Genomic DNA, 20,265 nt, shown 5'->3' with positions numbered 1-20,265 from the left:
AAAAGCTCACTTCCTGAGGTATGTGCGGAACTCGCTGCTGCTTGTGACCCCGAAACTGATATATGTCCTCAGACACCGTTGCTTTCCACGCCGGAACAGCATCTTCAGGTGACGATGTTGTCACATCCGGCGGTCGTGTCATTGCAGTCTCTGCCTATGCACCCACCCTTAAGGGTGCCCTTGAAGCTGCTTACGCTGGCGTCGACAGAATTGAATTTGAAGGCAAGACATTCCGTCGCGACATTGCACATCGGTTCGTTCTCCGTAAATCCAAATCTCAATTCACACCTCATCTTCCCTTAGTGCACTGAAAGCCAGTACCGAAGCACCAAAGCTCACCTACGCACAAGCTGGTGTATCTGTTGACGCAGGCAACTCACTCGTGGACGCCATTAAGCCTTTCGTCCGTGCGACGCGGCGCTCTGGCGCGGACGCCGAGATTGGTGGCTTTGGCGGTGTCTTCGATCTAAAGGCTACCGGTTATACTGACCCGGTACTTGTCAGCGGAACTGACGGTGTCGGCACCAAATTAAGGGTCGCCATCGAGACTGGCATCCACGACTATGTTGGTGCGCAGTCGACGAAGCCGCTTTACATTTTCTCTCTAACGACGCAAAAGGCATCGATCTCGTTGCCATGTCCGTCAACGACCTGATTGTTCAAGGCGCGGAACCTCTCTACTTCCTTGACTACTTTGCCTGCAGCAAGCTCGAGGTCGCCCAGGCCGCGACTGTCATTAAAGGAATCGCCGAGGGCTGTCAGATCGCAGGCTGCGCATTGATCGGTGGTGAGACCGCGGAGATGCCTGGGATGTACCACGAAGGTAAGGATCTGTCCGACCGCGGTGGAGCAGGGTGATTGACCGCAGCGCCACTAGGCGACTACGACCTTGCCGGTTTCGCAGTCGGTGCTGTCGAGCGCAGCCAGGTCCTTCCCGCCGCAGACATTGTGCCAGGGGACGTCCTCCTGGGCCTCTCGTCGTCCGGCCTGCACTCCAACGGCTTCTCGCTCGTCCGCAAGGTTGTCGCGCTCTCGGGCCTGACCTGGTCGAGCCCGTGCCCGTGGCGGTCTGATGTCACCCTGGGCCGCGAGCTGCTGACCCCTACGAAAATCTACATCAAGTCGCTTCTCCCGCTCGCGCAGGCCGGGCTTATCAAGGGCATGTCGCACATCACCGGCGGCGGCTTTACCGAGAACATCCCCCGCGTGCTCCCGCGAGGCACGGGCTGCGCCGTCGACGCGGCCGCGTGGGACCTGCCTCCCGTCTTCCGCTTCCTCATGGCGCACGGCGGCGTCGAGCCACTCGAGATGGCCCGCACGTTTAATAACGGCATCGGCATGGTACTTATCGTCGATCGCACGAACATGGACGCGGTCGTGCAAAAGCTCGTAGCGGCGGGCGAGCAGGTCTTCCGCATTGGAGAGGTCACTGCGGAGAGCGGTGTCCACATGCGCAATCTCGATAGATGGCACGCGTGAGTCGGCCGGTCGGCCAAGCGGTTAGGCTGCGACAGAAAAAGTCGAGATCATAGACGTGTAACATGAGATCTGTATATATACTACACTGTAGCTTATATGAACCTGCAGCCAAGTAAATACGACTCGTCTTCGAGCATATAAACAAGAAAGAGACGAAGAATCTAACAGCCGTAGTACATGAGAACAGAGACAGGAAAGAGCGTATAGAAGACGGAGGTGAAGGTGAAGATAGAGGTGAAGATGAAGATAGAGGTGAAGATGAAGGTGAAGATGAAGATGAAGATGAAGATGAAGATGTAGCAGAGCGTGCGGTACGATGTAATTTTGCAAGACAGGTTAAACGGCTGATTGATATAATAGTGAACCGTCAGATGCTTCACGTTGTCGGTGGAAAAGATCAATGCGCACAGGATGCATGACGATATGAAAAGCGAGGAGTGCAATGAGGGCGGAGCGGAGTGTCCAGAGATGTATACAGTAGCGAGCAGCAGATGATACGCTGGACCCATGACCGAAGATAAAAAAGAGAAAGACAGCAAAAGTACACCTTGAAACCCGAAATCGGCAAAAATCAGGGATGCGACGACAAAGCACGAGGGCATGGGGATTGCGAAATGGCGGGGGCCGTGAGCTGAATGCTGAGGAGTTTATGCTGCGATAGCAACCTCTTTCACCGCTTCCGGCGCGGTGACAGCAGCGAACGAGATGGGAAGTTTGCTAACGGAGGGAGTAGGACTAATGGTGCCAGATCCTTCCGTCTTTTGTTCATCCTAAGAGATGTCAGTGATCGTTCGAGGTGAAATATAATCAGCGGACCTTGGCAGATTGGCTGGGACGGCCGTTGGCAGGGCTAGCGCCACGGGTGCCAGGCTGGCTGTCCTTCTTCGGAGCCGGCGCCTGGAGGACTTGAGCAGCGGTGAGGCCAGTCCAGCCGGACGCCGAACCCGGACTACGCAAGGGAGGTGTGGAAGTTCCTCCAAGGACAGGGAACTCATCTGCGCTCGGGACGCGCTGGGGTTTAGGAGGAACGTGTTTCTTGTCGTTCCGATATCCGTTGTTATATCCACCAGCCTTGAAACTTGAGCTGTTACGTCCACGGTTGCCAGGGTCGGTCGACTGAGAACGACTGGATCCATTGCTCATGTGGCCGCCATTAGAACCGTTGACACCATTGGCAGTAGATTGGCCAAGGTTTTGCTCATTCTACATAATATATTAGAACATTGGGATACTATAATAGCGCAATGCTCATACATCTTGTGTCGACAAGGTTGCGAACTTGTCTTCGAGGCCGTTCACGCCATTGGCATGAAATGAAGGCCTAGGACGATGTCCATTGCGAGGAGCGAAATACTGGGGAGGCGGGGCTGTGCCCTCCAAGACATGAGGGAAGCGACAGTCGTCCCTAAGACAAGCAACAAATCAGCAAGCGCATATGATTAAACATATTTTCCACACGTACCCATTCTTGCACCGGCCGGAAGGGAAGAACAAACACGGAGGCTTGCGGCTGATACCAAACGACGGACGCCGTGCACTACCGCGCCTTTGGTGACCATAGCCTTCCCTGTAACCTTCCCTGTAACCTTCCCTGTGCCCAGAACTGTAGCCATCAGGTTGCGTATGCTGCAACGGCGACTTCGGTGATGTGGTGGGATCATGCTGATGCCCGTTGGGAATACCCTGTGGAGGGTACGGGTGTGGAACCATACCCTGTGGAGGGTACTGTGAAGGTCCGGGGATCATAGCACCAGGAGATGTTGGCGGGTACATCGCTTGCTGTGGTGAATGAGGAGCGACCACCGGCGAGTGTTGTGGCATGGGAACGGGCATGGGACCACCATGAGCGTATGGCGGAGGCACAACACCGTATGGCATAGGTGCACCAGCGGGAGGGTAACCTGGCTGAACAGGGAGTGGAAGCTCAGAGTTGGTGCGCGAGTGAGTCATCGGCGGGGGAGGCGCGGAAGAGGGAACGCTGGTCGGAAGTGTAGGCGAAACGGCGGGCATAGGCGCGCCATTGGGAGACGACTGGAAAGAAGGTGGTGGTACAGGGTAGTAAGGATAGGGTGTCGAATTCATGGGGTCGTAAGGAGCGGGATACTGGGCCGGAGGAGGAAGCGGGCCTTGCAGGTAGGGACCTTGCGGATGAGCGAACATGCAAGATGTTCCATATCGGCACGCCGGGTAATACCTGCAGGGAATCATGCGCGCAATCTCCGGAGGGGGAAGGTTGGGCACTCCCGAGTTGTCAGACATGTGAGGTTGATGTGGAGGCGGAGGGTAGTATGCAACTCCCTCTGGCATCATAGGAGGTGGCATGGGGTAGTAGTAGGGGCCGGGAGGGGGATAATAAGCCTTCGCAGCCTCGCTAGTGGGATCGTGAGGGTAGCCTTGTTCCGCAGGGGTGTTCTGGCTCGTCATTTTGTTTCTCGCCGCTGAGAGGAGTTCCAGGATGGCTGGATCTGAGGTATGCTGCTCTGGAGGGCCTTGAGCGGAGGAGTTAGTGGGATTGGCACCTGTTAGGGGACACACAGTGGCGATGAGGTGAGCGGACAAACGGAATGAAAGGAGTTGCCGGCGCGTACCCTTGTCAAGCAGCACCCGAACAACCTCGATGTGACCATTTTTAACGGCCTCGATGAGAGGTGTCACTCCAGCCTGATCTGCGGCGCAGTTGTTAGCGACCGTGACGCGACTTTGCACGACTACGGAGAGTCGGAATAAGTAAACTGAAAGCGCAGACCCACCTTTGATTTCCAGATCAGCCTGCGAGCCCTCGTTCAGGAGTTCCGTAACCTTTGCAACGTCGCCGTCCGCACAAGCCTTCCACAGAGCAGAAACCATGTTAATCAGACAAGCAACACACCAAGAAATAACTGGAATAAGCGAGTCAAGCGGAGGAGAAGCCGGGGATTATGTACGATGCTGACCTCGGTCGTTTTGGCGAAAGGAGAGCTTAGGAGAAGAATGTGCGGTCGGCGAAAGGGACCGCTCGCGCTGGCCAGAAGCGTCAGCCACGAAATTTTCGGCATTTGGCGGGCGCTTTCGACGCTGCATGCGCCGAGCGCCCGATCGGAAGCGCGATAATCACCTCGATTTGGTTGCCCTGGGGCTGTCTGCCCCATCCGCTCCCGCTTTCGACGTCGCTTTCCGTCCATTATTTTGCGCTCTACGTACGAAATAATTACATGCTCCGCAACACGGCACCGCAACACGACAAGCGCAGCATCAGAGAGGCATTCCGAGTTTTTTCATCAGCCTCCGCGCAGGCTTGCCAGCACACGGCAGGTCCAGCTCCTGCACGGCCGGCAGCGACATCAAGTCTTTCGCCCGTGAAGCCACGTCCTTGTCTAATGTCTTCCATCAGCGGGATGCTCTTGCGCGTAATGGAGTGTCCCATACCCTCATATAACACTTCGTAAACCTTACATCCGGCGGAAAGTCAGCTACATCATAGGCATGGCTTCGGACGCGTGGGACGTACCGCGATTGCGATAGGTGCACTGAGGTCCAAATCATCAAGGACCTCTTTCAGACCTTTCGCAGTAGACACACCCTCGGCGACGCTACCTAAGCTGTCGACAATATCCTTGAGTTGCTCTCCCTTCCCCAGCCTGTAGCCGACGGTGTAGTTTCGACTCGTTGAAGAGCTACATGTCAGAAACAAATCTCCGACACCTGCAAGAGATAGGAAGGTGAGAGGAGACGCCCCATAGGCGGTGCCTATACGTGTCATCTCGGCCAAGCCTCTGGTAATCAACACTGGTGAAATGTCTCGGTCAAATAAGCTGATATCAAAGGAATAGCGCATACTGGCACGCGTGTTGTTCTCGAAGCTAAGGCCGTCCGCGATTCCAGACGCGATGGCGTACACATTCTTCAATGCACCAGCAAGTTCCACTCCAATGGGGTCGTCCCCTGTATAACTAGAACTCGGCGTCAATGCACGGCTAGCACATCCACGGATGTCATCCGTACCAGCGGAACCAAGGCTGATGGAAGACACTCGACGCCTTTTCCGCATGCTCCGGAGATAGGGATGCGACAGAAACAGAGGTGGGCTGTCTTCTGACAACTGAAAAAGGTCAGCGGGCTTCTCAATATTAGCCGACCTTCGTACTTTCTTTTGCAAACGATGGGCCAGACTGTTAAGATATACCAGGGTGAGACCATGCGGAATAATAAAAATAATAAAATCACCACGTCACTTACCAGAAATGTGGCGACCTTTGCAACTTCAGGACCGCAGGTGTCTGCTATGATATCGAGCGTGAGAGCATGAGTGCCAATCTCAATACCCTTGTTGACAAATATGAAAAGAGGGAGGTTCTGCAGGTTCAAAGTGGGCTTCAGGGCGGTAAGCGTTTCTCTGCACAAGACGTAAAACGTGATCAAAAGACAATCCGAATACCACCGGAATGAACTTACCGCACGCCTTGCGTGGGTATCGCGAATAGCAATACGTCCATGCTTCGAATGAGTTCGGCTGGCGGAAACTCAGGACCAACGGCCTTGACGCATTCAGGAAAGACGTGATCTTTGAGGAAGTCTGGGTTTCGATGGTGGGAGTTGAAATGTTCTACAAGCCTCGCAGAACGAGACCACATAAAGACATCGTGGGCAGAGTCTCCGAGATGGTCAGCAAGACAGCTCCCAAAGTTGCCTGCGCCGAAGACAAGTACTCTTGCCCTGTGCTCGGGTGAGCTCCTGGACTCTGGCATCTGAAAGTTGGAGGGCTTAACAACACGGGTGGCGAAAAAGCGAGGCTGAAGGCAGGCAGAGGACAGGATGACGGCTTTGGAGGAAACCACACGTGGGCTGGAGAGCAGTCTTGGGTTAGACGGTTGGAGAGCGCGTTGGAAGCCTTTAAAGGGATTTTTTAGGTGCCTCGAGGACCTCATACGATAGCCATGCGCCTTCAAAAGTCGACAGCGATACTGGCTCTGGTCACAGCCCGGGAAAGCAGGTAATAATTAAATATTAAGACGCGATGACGGCGACCGCGCAGCGCAAGAGCCCGGCGCCGGTACGGCAAAGCCACGTGGAGGGTTCTGGCGCCTGCGGCCTCGCGCCCAGGCGCTTCAGGACACTTGCGACCTACCTCTCTGCAAGACTGTACTCCATACCTCCGCAGTCTCTCTATCTCTTGTATTGAACGATTATCCTGTATACGAAGTACCTCTAATACGAACTGCGATGCCACTGCAAGATCGTACCAACGAATTCCGCGCCTGTGTAGAGTCGATACGGAACCGCTCGTCTCTACCGGCCAGAGCAGAGGCAAGGCAGCGACTGTTGCAGTCGCAGGCGAAGGATGGGAGCGATAAGTCGGATTTCACGCGAATTGCATCTGCCATCGCGAGGGACATTAGCAGTACGACCATTAAGTTGGGCAAGTTGGCTCAGCGTACGTGCCTTGATCACACTCCACGCGTAATATCTCGCTAAATACCCAGCAGTTGCAAAGCGCAAGACACTGTTCGACGACCGGCCAGTCGAAATCAGCGTACGTCAGGGACACTGTATAATCTGCCTACATGAAAGTCTGACTTTCTTTGCAGGAGCTTACATATATCATCAAGCAGGACATTGCCAACCTCAACAAGCAGATTGCCTCCTTACAGGGCTACGTGAAGCAACGAAACTCGCAGGGCGGGTCCAAATCCCATGAAGCCAAGCAGATAGAAGAGCATCAGCACAATGTTGTCATGCTGCTTCAGAGCAAGTTGGCGGACATTAGTATGGCTTTCAAAGACGTATTGGAGATACGAACACAAGTACGTTTCCCCCAAGCCTACTTCGTAGCACATGTATTTACCCTCGCTCTGCAGAACATGAAAGAATCAAAAGACCGCACAGAACAGTTCATGCATTCCACGTCAGCCGCAGCAAGCCAGGCACCCTCGAGTGAGTCCGTAGCCCACACTTCGGGTAAATGCTGTGCTCAGGTCTATACTTGGCAGATTCAGTTCTCTTCGGAAACACTCAGAGGCACGACCCAATGGGCGACGGGTCTGCCTTGGGAGTACCCCGCTTTGATCCCAAGGGCAAGAGCCGGGCCGCTACTCCCAGTAACGGTGATATTCTCGCGCTGGACCTTGGAGCGGCTGAGGAAGGAACCGCGACCCAGAATGGCGACGCGTTTGTGCAGATGCAACTCGTAGAGCAGCAGGTATGTGTAGGACACGTACAAGCACTACACCGTAATAACAATCTTTTCACAGGATTCCTATATCCAGTCTCGGTCAACGGCGATCGAGTCTATCGAATCGACGATCGCTGAACTGGGTCAAATCTTCACTCAACTAGCGCAAATGGTTGCGGAGCAGCGAGAGACCGTGCAACGCATTGATGCAGACACAGTAGACATTGCGTCAAACGTCAGCGGAGCGCAGCGAGAGCTGCTCAAGTATTATGCGAGCATCTCGAGCAACCGGTGGCTTATGCTCAAGGTCTTTGGAGTGCTGATCGTCTTCGTAAGTGAAACACTCGCGTTGCCATGCAAATATTGACTCACAAGTGTGCTGCAGTTCCTCATTTTTATTCTAGTATCGTAAGCCATGACTGGGTCATGTCAGTTCCATTTAGAGCCCCCGTTTAGGATATGGACATGCATACATAATGTACCTGGAGTCTACTTAATGCTATGTTATGCGGCGCGATACCCTCTAAACCATCTTGATGCTGCAAGGCAATCAGCCCACTGGTATGGCGTTCATACCAGTACCGAACGCTTTTGGTGGCTTCTTCGAGCCTCTCTTCTTCTTCCTGCCTTCGGCGTCGCCCTCTTCAGGTACCGACCAGGTACGCTTTTTGATAGGTGCTTGCGTGACACCGGAGGTGGCAGAGTATCGTTGAGGCCTTTCGAGGTCAAGCATGCTCGTCTCGACGTCCATGTTCTTGCGCTTGCCCTTCTCCAGCCTCTTTTTCTGAATATAACCTGAGCACCTTCACGGGATGCATTGGGTATAGCTGACTTACCCTCTGCTCGTGCAACTCCTTGTTTCGCTCCCTGACCTTCGTCAACCTCGCTTCGCTCTTTCCTCCGCCGCCCGCGGTCAACTCGACATTGATCATGCGACCCTCAAGCTGGGACTGATGCAGCTTCAGAGCCTGCTGCAAGCCACTTTTTGCACTGAACTCCAAGAAAGCGAAGCCCTTTGATTTATTTACGGACTTCCCCGCAGCCACTGGTTTCGACGTCATAAGGCGTACGGTCGGCGGAGGGTCTACGGGGAGAATATGTTGAACTCGGTGCACGCGAACAGCGGTACCTCTATATACTCACTACACTGAGCGAAGTGTGCTTGTATAGCCTCTTTGCTTGTGGCATATTTTAGATTGCCTATGTGGAGTCGATATTATGGTATGATGATTAGTGGTATGATCCAACGAACGTACCGATGAAGAGAATAAACCGCTGCTGCTTGTCTTTCTTCCCCCCTTCTGTACTCTCCTTTTCTGTCGCCTCTCCTCCATACCCCTCAGCCACAATAGACCCTGCCTGTTTTGACTCTGTCTTCCGCTTCTTCGGTTTTGTCTTCTCCCCATCATGGTCGCCCAACTCGTCTGCGTCCCGTGTCCTCTTCTTCCCTTCCACCATTTGCGGACGGCCCCTGTCTTTGAGCCGACTTGCCTCTTGACTCTCCACACGAGCACTTTCCACTTCAGCTTCAGCAAGATCCTGGTCTTCCATGACAGGGATATCATTGTCGACATCGTCCTCAGAGGCCTTCGCTTTGCCCTTGCCTTTGCGTTCGCGGAATGCAAGGGCCTTTCTCTGCTTTTTGGTGAGCTTGGCCGCGGCTGACATAGCAAGTCGGCCGCGCGGTCTGCGTGGTAGGAGTACGCCGCGTGGAGGACTCGAGGAATGGTGCGCGATAACAGATGAGATAGCTAGCCTGAGGGTTGAAACATCTCAACGGGAAGTGGCTGCTAGCGTAATCAGCGTTACGTTAAATCATGGACCAATCAGAATGCGTCTTGCGCTGAGCTTGAGAAGTATATGGACGTGCCCGAGAGAATCATACTCAGTCTCATAGGAAATTTGTGTATGAGGGACAAGACTATACATTATCACTCTTGGGTCTCATCTACATCTGGCGATAAGCTGGTGCCGTATTAAGTGGCACGTTCAGGTGTACATGTGGCACACTCGTATGCCGACGCCATTGATATTTAAGGTTACCCTCGCCAAGTTAATGCCTCTACTCGTCGCGTCTGTACTTGACGTCGACTTGATTGGATTTACCCAGCTCGGTTATTCGTCGATGTCGATAAATCCCTAACGCGACGCGTTGCCTAATTAGTCGCGTCTCGCGTATATCTTTAGGGCAGGCTGTGATGGCACGTCGGGATGTCGACGTGTTCATTCTCTCGCCCTTCTTCTCCCCGACGTCGTCCTACCTGTCATTATGTCTCCCCCTCTCGCTCCTTCGTTTCGATACCAGCCAGATTAGCCCTCTGAAAGATCGACCAGAACGTTTTGAGCCTCTCGGTGTCTTCATGGTACGCCTGCTTGGCGATGATGTGCGTGAAGACTGTCGCTAACGACCTCTCAGTGAGAGCCGGTCGTGCTCAAAAACGTATTGTACTCCTTATCTGCTTTCTCTTGCGCTTGAATGTGGCGAAGTGCTGAACGGAGTCGATGTCTCCATCTCGATTTCACTGTTATGTCTTCGAATAAATCCATGGTTGGTGTGTAGACATGATCATTAGCTGTGCGGCAAGATACAAGCAAGAATCGGGCAAGACGAGAGCAAGACAAGACAAGACAAAGCAAGAACGACATTACGAAAGAGATGCAATAGGCCAGCGTGAATCAAGGGACCAAGACAGATAGCAAGAGCAAGAATGTACAACATGAGATGCGGAGCGAACGCATGCAAGACACCAAGTTGTGTGCCATAAACAAAGCTTCTCAAGAAATTAGACCGAAAACCGTCAACATCAACGCGAAGCCATCAGCTTCATGGATTCAAGAGCTTTTAGAACTTGGTGACGGAGACGATTGAGCCGTCGTTTGATTCCGCACGACTGGATTGGACAACGCGAGACGTCAAGATGACCGACTTCGCCGCAACATAAGTAGAAGAACGCACCTTCGATATCAAGCCAGTTATGAACAACTTGCTGTAACCAGCGTTCTCCAGCTCAATATTTCCAGGGTGAACGAAGTCGGATACGGAGGAGTAAGTCGGGGACAGTGGCTGCGAGACTCACGTCAACTCAGTACGATAAGAAGATGGAAGATACGCGTACTGGAAGACAGCAGAGGACTATGCCCAGCTCATCAAGGGATTGACTTTCGTCGCCGCTGGCCGACGACCGGTAAGCTGGTAAGAAATTGTTCGAGCCTTCTGGGGCTAGTATAGGACTGTCCGTAGCCTCGAACGGGACGAATGGTGCCCCGTGAACAGGAATGAGTATTTGGCTCGAGATTGACGGGTAGAACATATAGACGTCGTAATCGTCGTCCTCGATATATGGAGGTGGTGGATCCAGATCCTCCTGCTCGAGTTTAAAGATGACCATTGCGACGTCGAAGAACAAAATGGCTGTTCAAAATTGGGATAGATGGGTGGGTGAAATCCAGATGGATAGTGGTGGTACTGGGTGGACGAAAGAAGGAGGCGAGGCTGCAATTTCTGAGCATCGGTTGGAATTTATAGGTGGCGGCGAACTAGCGAGTTCGTTACGCGACGAGGTAATAGACCGAGGGGCAAATCAGGCAGGCACAGGTCAACGGCACAGGGTCCCGCCAGTTCGTACGTGTGAATGATACCCGTCTCGGAGTCGTGACCGTGGATGCGGCCTCGCTAGAGTGCTTTCTTCGGCCACTAGCCAGAAAAAAGGTCTCGATCGCGTTCCTCGAGGCATCGGCGCGTCAGCGCTGATGAATGACGCGGGATCACGCGGCCACAAAGCATCGGAGGTTCGCGACGGAACCAAGGACATAACAGCTGGGTGACACGAAGCCGGAGGTTGGAAAGCTGAGGGGGCGTTATCGGAGAGACGAAGAACACGGGTGTCGTTGAAAGGTGTAGTAAAGTCACATTTGCGACACTGGTTTCCATGGATTGGTTCTTGACGTAGTAGGCAGCGATAACAAGATTCAAGAGGTCGAGGCATCCGGAATGCCGCAGCAGAGGGGAAGATCTTGAAACTCGGTCGGCAGTCGGAGCAGGAGCAAAGAGTCAGCGCAAGGCGAGCACGTAGCGTATCAAGAGGATGCGAGTGTAAAGTGTCGACATAAGTCCGCAGATACGAGAAGTCGAGAGGTGTTCATCCAGACAAATGGAGAAGCGGTCAACCGGAGTCCACCGTCCAGCGAGAAGAATAGTCACGGCAATAAGTCCAATTCTTCTACCCTCTTCATGCGGAAGAGACAACCTCTGACTCGCTGCCTACAGTTGTAGGTGACATGCCCGCCGCGCACAAGTAAAACTATGCGTCACACGAGTACGACTGGCCAGTGCTCGTGCAGGGCCGCAATTTCTTGTGTTTTTCCTTATGGCCGTCACAGCGAAGAGGTCTATGATGTCTCTGCCCATCTACCAGGTTGTCTTGAGGCTTCCCTACACCAATCCTGCGGCATCTTGCCCACCGACACGATCCTGTGACACAACCGTGACGATCGTGACAGTGGGTGACATGGCCTCAGGGGTGACATGGGGGTCAAGGACAACGACCAGTAATTCACTGGTTCAGGATTTGGACAGAGGCATTATTGACGTATATGATGGATGCTGTGGCCTGTTGAAGAAGGATCAGTCGGCTCAATGGGCATGAATACCGACGTGCTCACCGCTCTTGAGTGGGCGCCGCAACACTGAAGTCGGGACAACTGTTAGCAATATACAAGGCTGAACCAACCAGGAAGCACCGGTAACAGGCTATCTGAGCCTCGCAGACCTTGCCGCGTGCAGTTCTCAAATCGTTGCCCTCACAACCTGCTCGGCTCCAAGTACTATTCGCGAAAACACGGCCGTGTGAGCAAGACTGGACCAAAGGCGTGTCAGGCTGTCCGACCGAAAAACGCAAGATGTTGTCGCCTGTGTGGGTTACTAGTGTGCTCTTTGACCAGCAGATGATGTAGCGACCAAGTTCTACCGTGGGCTGCCCGTCCAAGAGAGGTTCTTCAAATTGAGCCTAGGTAGAACCGACACCACCAAGGCAGGCCTACATGGCTTTTACAGACGGCTTCAAAATGAACAGTACAAGCGAGTGTACAAACACCGTCATGTCAAATTTGACGGGGATTCATCCGTGGACGTACTGTCGACTGGGACGACGGGATCTGAGGAAGAGCCTAGATTCGTTTCGTCTATGTCGCTAAATTCAAGAAAGCCCAAGAACTGTTGTCAAACAAGATTGGCAAACACTGATGAAGACGTTGTGGTCGTGTCCAACGTGCTAGCGAGAACGAAGACGGTGGTAGTCGAAGTTCGAACTACGGGCGGAAGCAAATCTGGGGTGATACCCTTCCCCTGTGCGATCGATTCATCGCTCGAACCGCCCACCCCTGCCCATCGGACTGTCTTCCTCACCACCATCCTACTCGCTGATACCGTCCCTGACATCTCCTCGCTCCGCGCACTCGGTAAGCGGGAGGCCTAAGCTCCCCGTCGTCTACCTCGCGTTGACGACAATATTGTGGCCTTCCGGCAACGTACCGGCTTCGCTCGTCCTCTGTTATCTTTCTCCCACAAGATTGTTTCGCATCCCACCTCCCCGGCTCGTCATCTACCTTTCTCAATCAGCTAGGGATACTACATTAGCTCCTGCCGCCTTCGCCTCAACGACGAACGGCACGACAGCTGTCAACACCGATGCAGAAGTCTCCAGCATTCATACACATCGTCATCTCCGACTCGGTCGTTTCTCCTACCTCAGCACTACTACCAGAAACGGAGTTGCGTCTGCCATTTGTCTGTCGGCCCTGTCGGTGTCGACGCCACGAACTCGGAATATGGGAGACCCGTGGCTTTTGTGTGTTGCCGATGCAGACCTCCTTGCTCTCCTAACGGATTGACGTCTACGGTGTGCTCCGCATATATCGCAGCTTCCTATTCCGTAACGCTAACCTCAGTTCTGGGCCTGTATCTTCCTCGACTTCTTCTGATTTCACGTCTGTCGCGCAACAGCTGTTCTTCTCTCCTACCTGAGGATGCAAGCAAGGGAAGACATTGCTAGCCGCATCTTGTCCCGCACTGTCCTGCGGTGGCCTCCCCTAGTGCCTCATTGCGGCTTTTCCTGCTTACTACACGCCGAACCGCTCTACCTCGCTCGGCGATTCAGCACACACATAGGTAAATCGCGGTTTATTCAAAGCATGCGACGAAAGCTTAATATCTCTCTTACAGTAGCAAAGATAACATAAAGAAGATAGCTCAGTCGCGTTGATGCTAATAGTTTACGACGCGAGTCCCTATGAACGTCCTTTGTGTGGCGGTAGGTGGTACTTAACACAATCAATGATTGCGATAAATGAATCATGCACTCTCAATAACGCGCGGATGGTCATTTGAGACTGTTTCTGGGCCCATATTACACCTATTCCAAGGAAACATATTGCCGACCTCATGCATTGAGCTGAATTTCGCTGGGAATTGCGAGCGTGAGGATGCACCGTACGTGTAACTCCTTCCGAATTATGCCTCTGGTAAAGTGCTTGAATTGTTTTTGTTCGTCACTCTGAAGATTACGCGGACAGCTGCGGTGGTAAGAGATATATCAATTACACTGTCATAAATCCGTAGCGAGAGAAGAATGTATGTACAGCATGAGGGGATGAGTGGTGCTACACATTGCAACGAAACATTTCGTAAATGAAGCGTGACCACTTGGTCTACATGTACCCGGGGGGCTACTGATTATACTGTGATCCGGTCGTACTGGACGCCCTTGATGTTGCCACCGCGCATAGAAGCCTTGACGTTGTAGAGGAATTGTTCCCGGTTCTTACGTAGCTCTTCGGCAGCCTCTGAGCAAAATTTGGCGCGTTGAGTCATCGCAGAACCGCAGCGAAGGTACAAGACTTACCCTTATTCAGTGGGTCGTCGGCGTTCGGCTCAAGGAACAGGTACTGCAGGCCGACCATGACAGAGTTGAGGTTAAGGACTGGCTTCCAGTCTTCACGAAGGATATTCAGGCAAACGTTGCCCTCTAGGTCGACATTAGGATGATAAATCTGTGGCGCCGGTCAATGTGCATCGCGACGAGTGCTTGCGAGTACATGCGTACCTTATGCGTGCACTTGACCTTTGGTGGCTCGTGCGGATAGTTGTTGTTAATCTGGAAGGAGAAGTTGAAGGCGCCGCCCTTGTACATGCCCTCGTCGGGAGTGATGGTCAAGGTGAAGTTGAGGAGATTAGCAGGGTCGGGGAAGGTGGTCTTCATAGTCGATGGTAGGTCGAGCTCGGTAAGATCTGTAGACATTCGTTGATGAGCAAACGACGGCACATGCGCAAACTGTCGTAGTGTATCTACCTACCTTTCTGTACCCGGATCTGAGCAGCGCTGGTCTTTGGCCGCTTCTTTGCAGCCGCATCCTCGTTCTTCTTCATAGACCAGATCTGTTAAAATGCCAGATGAATACACACGTGGTCTGCAAAATCAGCTACAAATCACCTTGATCATGTTGGCTACTAGCAGGGGGTGTGGAGAGTAGTGAAGGCGGTGAAAGGAGTCGCGTGTCTAAGGCTGAGTGTGAGCTGCCTCGCGGTATAGTTGTGGCGAAGGTGTATTGGGGCGCTTGGCCAACACAGAGTCTTGAAGCGCCCAGCGCTGCTTCCAGTTGCTCGCCTGTATGGCACACATTCAGGCACATTCAGCAGCTTGCTGCAAAGCTACACCCACGCCCGTTCTGCACCTTACCTTCGCTTGATTGCCCCCTTTTCACGTTGTGAAACGATGACCGACGTGATCCTGCCCATTGTCGACCTCGATATCTTCCTCTCGCAGCAGTCAGGGTCCCTCTCGGTGCTGCACGAGTGCCAGAAGGTACGCATGATGGTTCATCAATGACAGACCAATCTTCACATATCTATAGGCTGCAGATGCTCTTATTACTTACGGCGCACTGCTCCTTCACGACTCTCGTGTTTCTGAAGAGGATAACAACATCTTTCTGGACCTCGTCGAGGATTATTTCGCTCAGCCCGGGGCCGAGCTCCGTAAAGATGAACGTCCTGAGTTAGGCTACCAGGTAAGCAAGATTAGACACATGCGCTGTATCCATGCCTTAAAACAGGCATTCGTAGGTTGGTGTTACCCTTGAGAACACGGAGAAACCGAAGTGCGCGGTGCATGAACCATGTCTAAATGTCATCGCTCGCCTCGACCCTTCTGAGCGGCCCTTGGATATTGCTCAGCACAGTCCTGACCCCAAGTGTCGCTTTTTCTGGAAGATGAGCGAAAAGCCGCCATACGAGACTCAGTTTCCAGGGCTTAATGCCCCTAACATCGTGCCTCAAGCAAAGTACATTCGGGAGCGGTGGACTCCAATTATGGAGAAGTGGGGGCAGTCGATGAAGAACGCGTAAGTCGCGCTTCTGTATGCACATCATGCTCTGTTCACAGCGGCGCGTCGTTAGAGTCGAGAATCTGGCAGAAATGGCGGCAGTCGGTCTCGGACTCCCGCGAGAAACCTTCGGAGATGCCGGTAGATATGGGTAGGCTTGATATACGCACTTCGCAGACCACATCATTCTAAAATATGCGCTTTAGTCCCCATCTACTTGCTCCTACTGCGTCCGATCTCATCAAGTATGGAAAGAAGGATACCATCCTCGCCGGTTTCCATACCGATCTCAACTTCTTGACCATCCATGGCCGCTCGAGATACCCTGGTCTCAACATATGGGCTCGTAACACAGGCAAACGGATTCCTGTCAAGTTTCCTGCCACCGGCAGGTATCTCCTTGTTCAAGCTGGCAAGCAGCTCGAGCATCTCAGCGGTGGTTTAATCAAGGCTGGCTACCATGAAGTCGTGGTGAACGACGCTACACTCCAGGTAGGCGGTCGTCCTATACAGCCAAGAGTACCATTCAAAAACTTTCCTTTTCCCAGGTGATTGAACGCCGCAAAGCGCAGGCATCTGAGCGGCCTTTGATTCGTATCTCTTCAACATTCTTTTGGCATTTATCGTCCGACTATGACCTCGCGCCCATTCCCTCCCTTCAAGAGCGTTCTAGGAAGATAAGAGCAGATGCGATTGATCTTGGCAAGATTGATGAAGAAGCGGAGAGCATTTACGAGCCGATGAAAGTTGGCCAGCAGGTTCAGAGGTGATCGTGTGATTCTTCGTTCCGCACAACTCGCGCTAATACTATGAGCAGTGAACTGAGGCACATTGCTCTCATGGCTTGATATACTTCTTCGTAATTGTACACTGATCATTTTGTTTACGGCAATGCTGTTAGGGTCCTATATATGTGCGGAAGGCAGAGGAATGTGACTACTAATGAGACAACGTAGGGGTGGTCCAGTTGATCCACTGGCTTGGGTTCCACACTGTGCCATTGAACACCTCGTTCGTCTCGAAAATTGTCGTGTTCGCCTCCTTGCCCAACAAGAACTTGTCGAAGAAGGCGAAGAGGGTTGGGTTGAGGTCGGATGGGAATTCGCAGTGGCTGTGGTTGCCGACCTGGACGAAGCCATGGTTGTCGGGAACGCCCATCGCCTCCCAGATCGGGTGCGCCGCAGTCATGCATCCGAACCCGCTGAGCGGGCTGAGCCACTCGAAGTCCGTGTTCTCGTACGAGATCATCGGGCGCGGCGCAATCAGGCCTGCGAGCGAGTGGTGGTCGTACGGAAGGACGCTGATGTTGAAGACGAAGTTGTCAAAGTTGGTCGAGAACCAGACGTTCTCCTGCACGATCTCCGTCGCCTGCTGCACGACGTCGCCGCTGTCCTGCTCGAACTTGGACAACCGCCAGCACGTGTCGCCGCCCGAGCCGGACTCCTGCGGGATGGTGAGCGCGATGCGCTCCTCGAAGGCACCCGCCATGAGCGCACCCTTGCCATCGCGAGAGCAGCCCGTGACGGCGATCTTCGCGGTGTTGACATGTGCGGCGGGCGTGACCTCGAGCACGTCGATGATGCGGCTGACACCCCAGACCCAGGCACTCATGGCGCTCGCGGTTGCGTTGTGGCCGTAAACGTCGAAGAACTGGCCGACGCCTCGGCTTGTTTGATCATTTTGTTCGCCTATGGCGCTGTTGTCGTAGGTCAATACGGCAATCTGCTTGCACCATCAGTACTTGGATGTATGACGAAAAAATCATTTCAAGACTCACCCCGTCGGGAATCGGAATGCTGAGACCGCTGTAGGCGATGAGGAGAGGCCAGCCTTCCGTAGGAACCGTGCCATTGGGGAAAGTGACGGGAGAGGAGAACGTGGTTGTGTTACCAGGAAATCCGGCGGTGACAGTTAAGTTGCCTGTCAGGCCATTCTGGGAGAAAGTGGAAGTGACAATGGGCGGTTTCGGGGGCAGAGTGCCCGCTTCGTAGCCCTGAATCAGAGAGGCAAGCTGCTGGCGACGGCAAGACCAATCGGTGAGGCTGCGAACGGGGGTCCCATCGTTGAATAAGAAAGGGTCGGGAAGCTTGTCATCGTTGAACGGGATGTTCGCTGGCGTGGAGCAGCCAAACGACTGGGCTTCTACGCGAAGAGCATAAGCTATGGTATCCAAGTAGCGAAGGTAGGCACTCACCTTTGCTGCTAGTTTGAGGGAGTGCAAGAACTGGAAGTGCAAGGAGAAGGAAAGACAGCCAGCGGAATGCCATGGCTAGCCGATTTGACGTCGTCGTGTCTGTCACCGATGCCTCTTTCTCCCTTTCTCTGGCCTTCTTATACATGGGGCCGCAGAGCCTCAGAAATCATGAACCCTGAGGGTGTCATGCTCAACGACGTGCACATCTCTGTTGAAGGCCAGACGATCAAGATGTCCCTCACCGCCTTGAGGACATGACCAGCCAGCTGACTGCATCGACGGAGGTAGCCAAGAAAGACCGGACGCCCTCAAACCATGTCGACTACATGCTCCGCTGTTCGTGGCCGGGGTCGGTAATAGATTGTATGCGGAAGCCAGCAACAGCGGCTCCATCTGCTTCTATGGCGGCCCGGGTTGCATGCGTCGGGGTATAGGTCTACTACAGGATAATCATTCAATCGCGAGCTGCTGACCTTGTATTCGGAAAGTACGGACACTGTGAGGCAATAGAGAGACTCCACCTCGCAAACGCGAACCGGGGACTATCTTATAGTCACCGCGGACATACTGGCCACAGTACTTCATGGTTGAATTTGAATGATGCTTCGTCGATCGCACATATGGCATTGGTCTTCATCTTGAGCTAAACTCGCGAACCAGGATTCGTTGGAGCCAGCCGGTCGGGATTCTTTCGGTGATGATCACTGTACAAGATTTCATTGTCAACGATGGCCGTTTCCCCGACGCGTTCATCATGGCGATGTCTTACTCACGGGCCTAATAATATCCAACGGCATGGAACGCATGCGCCCGTGACTTGCCTCGCACACACCTGTTTTGCCGAGGAGTGTCCACGGGCATGCCAATGACGACTCGCACGTGGCTTGCAGTACCGCACCGCGGCATTTCTGAACCCGCGATGGCCACCACACTGTCAAGAAATCCGCGCGTGACCTAATTGTCGAATGGCGAACTCAATTCGCGAACTGACAGGGCGTGTGAGCGGAGTCCATGTTTACACCTCCAAAAAGCCAATAATTCTCACTCGCATGAGCCTCACGATCTTCACAGCTTCATAGCTTCACAGACAAGCCGGCGGGAGCACGTGGGGTTGTAAGCTGTGTTCGGGTCCAAAATGCAGTATGAGATCCCAAGGCGACTTAGTCCCAGAAGAGCCTGAAAGTCGCATCCAGAACCGGGACAGCACGGAGGCTTTTGATGGCCGCTGACGCCACGAAGGCTCGGCTCTAGTCCGAGCTATGTACTTAGCGTAGTCGATTCCAATCAATCCGTTCTCCGTTGGACAGCCAGGTTCAACCTATAAAGCCAGGTTCATCTGCCTTGCGTGTGATGAGCACACATCCTGAACTGAGCGCTATGGTGAAAGTACACAACTCTAGTAGTACTGTAGTAGTCACAAACGACGCGATACAACAAGGCCTACCAGGCAGCCACATGGAGCTTCCGTTTCAGAGAGATATGTTGTTATGAAAAATGCGTTGACCGTGCTGCACATCAAGCAGCCTAACGAAATGTACTTGCAGAACAGGAGGGAACGTGAAAGAACGAGGAAGAACATGCCAGAACCCGAGAGAAACAAGAAGCTGAGGCTTGGAACATTATGGAACAGTGTAGAACGGACTGGAAAGATAGTCAAAGACTAGTATAAAAGACGGAGCATCCAGCTCAGACAGTAGACTATACCTACACGCGCCCACACCCACGCCCACGCAATACGTTTTTATATATCCAGCCATCATGCCCAAAAGCAAGAGCAAGAGCAAGAGCAAGAGCAAGAGCAAGAAAGACTCCGGCTCTAAGACCTACGTCCGCAAGTCCGACTACCAATACCAGAAGGACTTCGGAGGCTTCAACAACCTCATGCACAGCTACGGCTTGAAGACTTGGGACCACGACGATATTCAGGAGGGGAAGGCCATTATTGAGGCTTTCAGAGAGCAGGACCAGAAGGATCAGTCCAACTGATGTATTTCTTATCAACGGCCCTATATCAGTCTGTTTCCCGTCGGATTGTATTTTGTATATGCCACATTTTATACGCTTT

General features: G+C 53.1%; 8 protein-coding genes across 8 annotated transcripts; 2 read left to right on the top strand and 6 right to left on the bottom strand.

Annotated features, from left to right (window-relative positions):
• The first annotated feature begins 49 nt into the window (after positions 1 to 49).
• PHACADRAFT_111657 (uncharacterized protein) lies at positions 50 to 1,703 on the top strand. The gene is made up of 4 exons (XM_007390634.1): positions 50 to 253; positions 304 to 569; positions 620 to 823; positions 878 to 1,703. Exons 1-4 carry the CDS (start codon positions 63 to 65, stop codon positions 1,477 to 1,479), a joined length of 1,263 nt encoding a protein of 420 aa, XP_007390696.1. The 5' UTR covers positions 50 to 62; the 3' UTR covers positions 1,480 to 1,703.
• Positions 1,704 to 1,722: 19 nt separating this feature from the next.
• On the bottom strand, positions 1,723 to 4,464 carry PHACADRAFT_180404 (uncharacterized protein). Its single transcript, XM_007390633.1, has 6 exons — positions 4,230 to 4,464; positions 4,068 to 4,145; positions 2,942 to 3,998; positions 2,734 to 2,884; positions 2,296 to 2,682; positions 1,723 to 2,249 (listed from the first exon to the last, which is right to left on the bottom strand). The coding sequence occupies exons 1-6, from the start codon at positions 4,324 to 4,326 to the stop codon at positions 2,127 to 2,129; spliced, it is 1,893 nt and encodes a 630-aa protein (XP_007390695.1). The 5' UTR covers positions 4,327 to 4,464; the 3' UTR covers positions 1,723 to 2,126.
• Positions 4,465 to 4,710: 246 nt separating this feature from the next.
• On the bottom strand, positions 4,711 to 6,203 carry PHACADRAFT_82658 (uncharacterized protein; the record flags this gene model as incomplete). Its single annotated transcript, XM_007390632.1, has 8 exons — positions 4,711 to 4,832; positions 4,885 to 4,906; positions 4,967 to 5,244; positions 5,296 to 5,408; positions 5,461 to 5,557; positions 5,603 to 5,627; positions 5,695 to 5,851; positions 5,911 to 6,203. The coding sequence occupies 8 exons, from the start codon at positions 6,201 to 6,203 to the stop codon at positions 4,711 to 4,713; spliced, it is 1,107 nt and encodes a 368-aa protein (XP_007390694.1).
• Positions 6,204 to 6,635: 432 nt separating this feature from the next.
• Positions 6,636 to 8,711, top strand: PHACADRAFT_247757 (uncharacterized protein). The gene is made up of 8 exons (XM_007390631.1): positions 6,636 to 6,889; positions 6,942 to 6,988; positions 7,044 to 7,259; positions 7,314 to 7,389; positions 7,446 to 7,654; positions 7,707 to 7,958; positions 8,013 to 8,411; positions 8,464 to 8,711. The coding sequence occupies exons 1-7, from the start codon at positions 6,679 to 6,681 to the stop codon at positions 8,037 to 8,039; spliced, it is 1,038 nt and encodes a 345-aa protein (XP_007390693.1). The 5' UTR covers positions 6,636 to 6,678; the 3' UTR covers positions 8,040 to 8,411; positions 8,464 to 8,711.
• A 50-nt stretch (positions 8,712 to 8,761) lies between these two features.
• Positions 8,762 to 9,373, bottom strand: PHACADRAFT_247756 (uncharacterized protein). Its single transcript, XM_007390630.1, has one exon. The coding sequence runs from the start codon at positions 9,293 to 9,295 to the stop codon at positions 8,858 to 8,860; it is 438 nt and encodes a 145-aa protein (XP_007390692.1). The 5' UTR covers positions 9,296 to 9,373; the 3' UTR covers positions 8,762 to 8,857.
• Positions 9,374 to 10,700: 1,327 nt separating this feature from the next.
• PHACADRAFT_247755 (uncharacterized protein) lies at positions 10,701 to 11,170 on the bottom strand. The gene has a single exon (XM_007390629.1). It carries the CDS (start codon positions 11,014 to 11,016, stop codon positions 10,711 to 10,713), a length of 306 nt encoding a protein of 101 aa, XP_007390691.1. The 5' UTR covers positions 11,017 to 11,170; the 3' UTR covers positions 10,701 to 10,710.
• Positions 11,171 to 14,205: 3,035 nt separating this feature from the next.
• On the bottom strand, positions 14,206 to 15,148 carry PHACADRAFT_247752 (uncharacterized protein). The gene is made up of 5 exons (XM_007390628.1): positions 15,115 to 15,148; positions 14,978 to 15,059; positions 14,728 to 14,912; positions 14,527 to 14,674; positions 14,206 to 14,467 (listed from the first exon to the last, which is right to left on the bottom strand). The coding sequence occupies exons 1-5, from the start codon at positions 15,121 to 15,123 to the stop codon at positions 14,358 to 14,360; spliced, it is 534 nt and encodes a 177-aa protein (XP_007390690.1). The 5' UTR covers positions 15,124 to 15,148; the 3' UTR covers positions 14,206 to 14,357.
• A 245-nt stretch (positions 15,149 to 15,393) lies between these two features.
• Positions 15,394 to 18,296, bottom strand: PHACADRAFT_247750 (carbohydrate esterase family 15 protein). The gene is made up of 9 exons (XM_007390627.1): positions 18,201 to 18,296; positions 17,784 to 18,148; positions 16,824 to 17,728; positions 16,555 to 16,772; positions 16,213 to 16,498; positions 16,080 to 16,157; positions 15,747 to 16,024; positions 15,536 to 15,691; positions 15,394 to 15,486 (listed from the first exon to the last, which is right to left on the bottom strand). Exons 1-3 carry the CDS (start codon positions 18,271 to 18,273, stop codon positions 16,946 to 16,948), a joined length of 1,221 nt encoding a protein of 406 aa, XP_007390689.1. The 5' UTR covers positions 18,274 to 18,296; the 3' UTR covers positions 15,394 to 15,486; positions 15,536 to 15,691; positions 15,747 to 16,024; positions 16,080 to 16,157; positions 16,213 to 16,498; positions 16,555 to 16,772; positions 16,824 to 16,945.
• Positions 18,297 to 20,265: the final 1,969 nt, after the last annotated feature.

This window comes from Phanerochaete carnosa, assembly GCF_000300595.1.
Source record: "Phanerochaete carnosa HHB-10118-sp unplaced genomic scaffold PHACAscaffold_1, whole genome shotgun sequence".
NCBI classification, from domain to species: Eukaryota; Fungi; Basidiomycota; class Agaricomycetes; order Polyporales; family Phanerochaetaceae; genus Phanerochaete; species Phanerochaete carnosa.
This window is presented reverse-complemented; position numbering and strand designations above follow the sequence as displayed.

Coding starts and splice junctions, on each gene's coding strand:
- PHACADRAFT_111657 (XM_007390634.1), top strand. CDS start 63: ATGTCCTCAGACACCGTTGCTTTCCACGCCGGAACAGCATCTTCAGGT. Junction 570..619: donor TGGCATCCACGACTATGTTG/GTGCGCAGTCGA, acceptor ACGACGCAAAAG/GCATCGATCTCGTTGCCATG. Junction 824..877: donor GCCTGGGATGTACCACGAAG/GTAAGGATCTGT, acceptor CAGCGCCACTAG/GCGACTACGACCTTGCCGGT.
- PHACADRAFT_180404 (XM_007390633.1), bottom strand. CDS start 4,326: ATGGTTTCTGCTCTGTGGAAGGCTTGTGCGGACGGCGACGTTGCAAAG. Junction 4,146..4,229: donor GGCTGATCTGGAAATCAAAG/GTGGGTCTGCGC, acceptor ACTGCGCCGCAG/ATCAGGCTGGAGTGACACCT. Junction 2,683..2,733: donor CAACCTTGTCGACACAAGAT/GTATGAGCATTG, acceptor TATATTATGTAG/AATGAGCAAAACCTTGGCCA.
- PHACADRAFT_247757 (XM_007390631.1), top strand. CDS start 6,679: ATGCCACTGCAAGATCGTACCAACGAATTCCGCGCCTGTGTAGAGTCG. Junction 6,989..7,043: donor ACCGGCCAGTCGAAATCAGC/GTACGTCAGGGA, acceptor CTTTCTTTGCAG/GAGCTTACATATATCATCAA. Junction 7,959..8,012: donor TTGGAGTGCTGATCGTCTTC/GTAAGTGAAACA, acceptor AGTGTGCTGCAG/TTCCTCATTTTTATTCTAGT.
- PHACADRAFT_247756 (XM_007390630.1), bottom strand. CDS start 9,295: ATGTCAGCCGCGGCCAAGCTCACCAAAAAGCAGAGAAAGGCCCTTGCA.
- PHACADRAFT_247755 (XM_007390629.1), bottom strand. CDS start 11,016: ATGGTCATCTTTAAACTCGAGCAGGAGGATCTGGATCCACCACCTCCA.
- PHACADRAFT_247752 (XM_007390628.1), bottom strand. Junction 14,675..14,727: donor AGGTCAAGTGCACGCATAAG/GTACGCATGTAC, acceptor CCGGCGCCACAG/ATTTATCATCCTAATGTCGA. Junction 14,468..14,526: donor CGACGACCCACTGAATAAGG/GTAAGTCTTGTA, acceptor AATTTTGCTCAG/AGGCTGCCGAAGAGCTACGT.
- PHACADRAFT_247750 (XM_007390627.1), bottom strand. CDS start 18,273: ATGGCATTCCGCTGGCTGTCTTTCCTTCTCCTTGCACTTCCAGTTCTT. Junction 18,149..18,200: donor CCCTCAAACTAGCAGCAAAG/GTGAGTGCCTAC, acceptor CTCTTCGCGTAG/AAGCCCAGTCGTTTGGCTGC. Junction 17,729..17,783: donor GCATTCCGATTCCCGACGGG/GTGAGTCTTGAA, acceptor TGGTGCAAGCAG/ATTGCCGTATTGACCTACGA.